General features: G+C 49.7%; 1 protein-coding gene across 1 annotated transcript; it reads left to right on the top strand.

Moving 5' to 3' along the window:
• Window positions 1–1,187: 1,187 nt before the first annotated feature.
• LOC133921204 (uncharacterized) lies at window positions 1,188–2,560 on the top strand. The gene has a single exon (XM_062365993.1). It carries the CDS (start codon window positions 1,796–1,798, stop codon window positions 2,378–2,380), a length of 585 nt encoding a protein of 194 aa, XP_062221977.1. The 5' UTR covers window positions 1,188–1,795; the 3' UTR covers window positions 2,381–2,560.
• The last annotated feature ends 3,440 nt before the right edge of the window (window positions 2,561–6,000 follow it).

Raw genomic sequence — 6,000 nt, 5'->3', positions numbered from 1 at the left:
AACACCAATTTTTTAAAAAATATTTAATTTTAAAAAATAATATTATTGATGGAATAAAAAGAATAAATGGATACCGTTCACCAATTTGGACCCTAGAAGCGGCCCCGTAGCCCCCACACGTAGGTACGTGCAAGCTTGGCCGCAGGGGATCCCGTCCTGAGCAGTTTGCCCGTCTCATTCCATGCTGCTCCGCCCGCTCCATCGGGCTCGCGCTAACCCGCAGCGTTGTCCACGATCGAACTGCTCCAGATCGACGCCGAGACGACCGGCGCTGCTGTTCCCGGGCCCAGCATCCACACATGGACGCTGATGGCGTTGCGTGTGCAGCGTGCTGCCTCCAACGTGCGCGTTTGGTGCCTATCTCGCATGGCCCCAGATTGTGCCCTTCCTACACGGACGTATTGGACAGAATATCAAATGATCAAATGATTGTGTAAACTACTATCAGTAGGAGTGTATTGTATTGTTGGTACGTGGATGGATGCATTGGATGTTAGCGGTAGCTTGTGCTTATGCTTTCTAGCTAGCTAGCTAACGCGGCCCATGCCGTACGTGTGCTAATGCCATGGTTTTTTTTTAGAGGAAACGATGCACGCTACACTGTAAAATTCGAGAGTGATTTCTCATACCAGTGACGAAATATGAGCATAGCTATGTAGTCCATTTCTTTTCTTTCTTACTCTGGAAAAAAAGAGTTACCTTGAGAATCATGGAGACTAGCTTCTGGACTTGTGAGGTTCGCATGGAGAATGATGTAGGATATGCATCTCGGTTCAAAATACATTCTTTATACGATGCTACTTGTCCTCTAATCGAACGATGAACCTGCCCATTAGAGGTCCCTAGACCAGAAACATATTCAACTGGACTTTAATCATCACAACAGCGACAGCACAAAACCAATATGCTCGTCTAGGCGGTCCATATTCCAGACCCAAGCCAACATATCATATGGTACCAACCACTACTACCATACAGTATGACTCCTCCGCTTCCTCCTTGCTTTCTTTCATCTAATCATCTTTGCCTTTCAGCTTCAGATCCACAAGGTGTCCTCCAGACTCGGATTTTACAGACGATCCTCGAGTCGCCCACATGATGCGCCCATGAGAGCCAGTCCCCTAGCTCGCTCGCTAGCCATAACACAAGTACAAGGTTGAGGATGACTGGCGATGATTTAGGCCAAGGGGTTCCACACTTCCACTCAAAAGGGAGGGGCCAAAGGATAAGATGGAAGGCAAGACAGAATGAACAGAAGCCGAATTGAATTCACAGTTCACTCATGTCAGTCCCTGCCGCCACTTCTTTATATACATCCCACCTTCAGTTCTCATCCACCCCACGGTATCTATGGTGCCAACAAGAGAGCGACTAGTGGAAATAGTAGTAGGAAAAAAGAGGAGCTGGAGCCGGAGCTGCTGCCACTGCATTGATCAGTAGCAGCTGCTGTGAAATGATCTCCTCTCACAAGAAAGAACAAGAACCAGTTCCCCCAGTCCGTGGTACAAATACTCCGTGTCTGCATCCCCAGCTAGCTAAGCTAAGTATCCCAACTTCCTAAGGTGCCGCTATATAAAAGCGAGCAGCTCGAACATAACCGCACCAAAAGGACCCAGGGCCAGGCCAGCTGAGCTCGCTCGCCGGCTCGTGCGCGCGGCGCGCATCGCCCACCTCTCCCGACCCTCCCCTTGCTACCTTATGAGCTAGCCACCTAGCTAGCTTGGCGCAGCGGCCGGCCGGAATCGAGAGAGCGCGCGGCGGTGAGAAAGAGAGAGATCGGTCAGGTTAGTCAGTCATGGATACCATCCGGTGCTGCATCGCGTGCATCCTGCCGTGCGGGGCGCTGGACGTGGTGCGCATCGTGCACTCCAACGGCCGCGTGGAGGAGATCAGCGAGCCAGTGCTCGCGGGGGAGATCATGAAGGCCTACCCCAAACACGTCCTCCGGAAGCCGCCGTCCACGTGCCCGGCCGACGGCGGCGGGGGCATCGTCGTCCAGAAGCCCGTCATCCTGCCGCCCAATGCCGAGCTGCAGAAGGGCAAGATCTACTTCCTCATGCCAGTCATGGCCGCCCCGGCCCCGGTGCCAGAGAAAGCCGCGGCGGTGAAGGCGCCTGTTGCACATGCCGCGTCGGCGGCGAGGAGGCGAAGGAGGAGGAAGGATCAGGCCGCGCCACGGCACCACGCTGCCTGCAGCAACGCGGCAGCGACGGTCGGGTCGGGCGGCGGCGCGGATGGCGAGAAGGAGCGGCTTCTGGCCAACGAGAGGTACCTGTCGGAGATCATGAAGGAGAAGGCCTCCACGGCGAGGGACCGGCGGCGGGGGCGCGTCGCCGTGTGGCGGCCGCACCTGGAGAGCATCACCGAGGATGACTTGTAATCAAGCAAGGTGTTTTGTTTTTTTCACCTTTCTTTTCATTTCTTTTAGTTCTTATTATTACTGGAGTTAGTAGTTTCATGCTTCCTCTTTTGTCAATTCCTTCTGTTTTGCCCTTTGTTTTTATTTTTGCCTTCTTTTCCCTGGCCCCGTCCCCTTTAGAGCACCATCATCATCCTCTCCCGCCAGCTCTGCTCCTTTACAAGGTGAATGATGTTTTTGTGAAGAGAAGATACAATTTTTTTGCCATGCTCCTTTTCTTTACAGTATGATTTAGGTAATGAACTGAATAGTATCACCAATACTTTGCACTATTCTATGTTGATTTGTATAAAAAATGTCAAACATCACTTTGCAGACAGGTGCAAATCGCATCCCCCCTTCTCTGCAAATATCAACAGATGGATCTTCTTCTTCCCCTCCTTCTCTGCTCCATCTCCCATGCTCAGTTGCTCCCACTAGGAGCTCCATCCCCCTCCCCCCCCCCCCCCCCCTCTTCTAGAAAGTGGAGCAGTGGAGCACTAGTAGTGCTTCTCTGCTACTACTACCAGCTCTAACCTTGGGTATTGGTGCATGCGGACTTGTAAATTCCTCTGGAAAAAAATAGTATTCCGTGCCGCGGCATACATTCCATATTTCACTCCCCTTTTTGTGCTGCAAGATGGCAGGCAGGAGAGAGAAGAGAAGCGAAGCGAGAGAGAGAGAGAGAGCAGCGTTGTCCTGGCCATCCCATCCATCATGAGCATACGAAAGTTCTGAGAGCGAGCAATCAATGAGTAGACCAATCATTGCCGTCCAGGCCTCACTCGCCCTCCAGGCCTCCACTACCATACCATGGGACGGAGCTCCAGCTTTGGAGCGGGCCGTGCCGTGTAGTGGCGCCACCGCCATTGACGCACATCACCCAACAACCCATTACTGTTGCAGCAACCAGAAACTAAGCGGAGAAAACAAAGGCTGCGAGGATTAAGGATAAACCCGGCCGGCCTTTGATGTAGCTGATCGATGGTCGTATATGTGCATGCATATGCACTTTTCAGTTTTGGTTTTTAGAAGAGAGGTGGTAAAGCAAAGGTTCCTCCATGTAGGATTATGGATTTGACGTAAAGATGGGCACGCACAATGTGTTTCTCTTGTTCGTCTTTCTCTCAATCAAACGTCTGAAGACCACTCACCATGCACCTTATCTAAGGGTGTCTTGTTTGTTCCGTTCCTCCCACAAATCAGTGAGGTACACGTGGAACAGATACATCACTGGTATGAGGAACCAACAAAGCACCAGATTAATCTCCTCCTTTAGCTTGTTGCTCATGGATTAGCTTCTTTTAGATGATGGATTAGTTAGAAGGCATAGTGGTATTTTGAATCATCACAACTCACTAGCTAGTGGAGTACATATTGTATTATTGTACATGTATAACAAAGTAGCATTAGAGTATGGATACACTTGCTAACATATTGTATTGTTGGAGTAGTCTTGCTAGGCTCTCAAATGGGGATTGCTTTTGCTAGGGGACGATGTCGACTGCTACATGATTTATCGATCTTGCAACCATCCCCACGCACTCCACTTGTTTAATCGCTAAATTCCCCCCAGGAGAATGCTAGCTAGTATCTGCTTGAGATTTACCACTGGATTAGCAAGCTCACTTTGTAGCCCTAACGGGGTGCATAATCAGTGGTTTCGCGCCGTCTAAAAATCCAGCCGTACGACGCCGTCAGCCGGGGGGCGCCGCTACCTTGTCTCAGCGCCCCATAACCGAAATGCGAAAATCTTTGCATAATCATTGCTCTAGAATTCGCAGAATGATTGTACAATAACAAACTCTGGCCATCTATCATTCATCACCTGTTCACCAATCACAAAAGCTAGCCAGGAGTGACCTTTAACCTGCTGCAGTGGATCTAGAGGTAACGTCCATTTCTTTCTTCTGCTTAATACATCGATTATCAACTCAAAGTGTTTTTAGGCAAATTAACAAGGGCTATTACCTCTTTATGTTCATGATGCAAATCTTCTACAAGTTAACAAGCTATAGGAAGCATGCAGCTAGCTAGCTCCATCATGATCGATCACTCCAGTTAGCCCGCTCAATCTCCAGATCGAGCTCGTGAAGCAGTGATGCCTGATTTTGTAATGGCAAGTGGATGGCGAGTGTGGTGTGGTAGCTTAGCTTGTTAATAAAAGAGACGACCTTCAAGCAACTGCCAAGCTAAAAAGAATTGATTGAGCGCATGTGTGCATGTGTCCCCGGAGCTCTTTTGAGATAGCAGATGTGTTAACTGAACGTACAGTAGGCGCGCCCTTTAGTTGTACCACTCCTACTAGCTACACCATACCTCCCAACAAAGGTACCGGAACGTGAAGGTGAAGGTGGCCTCTCTCGCCGTCTTCCAAGAGATAGATAGATCTTGAGAGCCTAAGCATGCAAAGAGGCTTTAGAGACGATCGATCGCCAACGTAAAAGCTACTTGTTCGTGTGGGTGCGCACATGTGTGAGCAGGTGATTTTGCGTGTGTCAAGGTCGCTAGATGAGAGCGGAAGATGGTGTGTGGGGGTGGACCGTGGCTGCAGAACCCAAAAAAGTTGTGTTGATCTCAGCTCCGAGTGGGCCAAACCATCTTTAGATATGTGCAAATGAGGCGTGGTGACCACAGGCACCATCATGGCGACCTTCCATTAAGCACAAGCTCACAACTCTCTCTCTCTCTCTCTCTCTCTCTCTCTCTCTCTCTCTCTCTCTCTCTCTCTCTCACCTTTTGGTGTCAGTTCTCAAGTTGGATGGAGCTCATGTGCCACGAATGGCCCTTTTGGCGAAAAGCTGGAGAGGGCTCAACTCAACTGCTTCCAGAGTAAAAGTGGTCGCCGAACCAATCCGAAAGAGCAGCCGGATGCATGAGCCCACTGTTACCTACCAGCTTATAGCGATTTGACATGGCAGTGCCGCTAATTTGCGTACGTAATCCTCGTTAGGCCACTCCTTTCCTTCCTCTTCTTTTCACATACTCTCGTATCAGTCGCTGTCCAGTAATGTAGGTCAGAACCTGTTCACATGTCAAAAATCTGCCGTTGGCCACTCTTCTGAATAAGCAGCCATTGGTTTAGTATAAGGTTCACTAGCATCTCCAGCCTCGAAGGTTTAGCCAAGTGCCCAAGTTTGCTACCCAAACTAAAATGCGGCTACGTGACACTGTGTGTCCCACTATATATCCACCCATGCCATGCACCTTGTGTTCTTTTCAGCGAACTGTGTTGCCTCGTGGCTCGGTGCCCTCTCCACTCAACAGTTCTTCTCCATGGAAACCAATAATTTCTGTCAGAGAGTAACGTCTCATTGATACACTATAGAAATATCTTCCACATCGATGGACCTAGTAGCCTTCATATGCTATCAGAAGGTATCGAAAATGAAGTTCAGGGATCAGGGGAAACCTGACAAAAGATGCATGTAAATCAACAGGCGATTGCATGCCTGCAAACAGAATGTTTCAGCCCAGCCCAAATCCTGAACCGTAGGCTCATAAGCCCGGTAAATAGATCCGGATTACTGTTGCCTATGGAACCCGGCCCAAACGTTGAAAGGGCCAGACCATTGGGGAGCTGTAGCTTTTCCACAAGTTGC

The sequence above is a fragment of the Phragmites australis genome, chromosome 1 (genome assembly GCF_958298935.1).
Source record: "Phragmites australis chromosome 1, lpPhrAust1.1, whole genome shotgun sequence".
Lineage (NCBI taxonomy): Eukaryota > Viridiplantae > Streptophyta > Magnoliopsida > Poales > Poaceae > Phragmites > Phragmites australis.
Note: the sequence above shows the minus strand (reverse complement) of the source record. Positions and strands in the feature narration are given on the sequence as shown.

Bases quoted from the DNA above. Each gene is read 5' to 3' on its own strand.
- LOC133921204 (XM_062365993.1), top strand. From the start codon at position 1,796: ATGGATACCATCCGGTGCTGCATCGCGTGCATCCTGCCGTGCGGGGCG.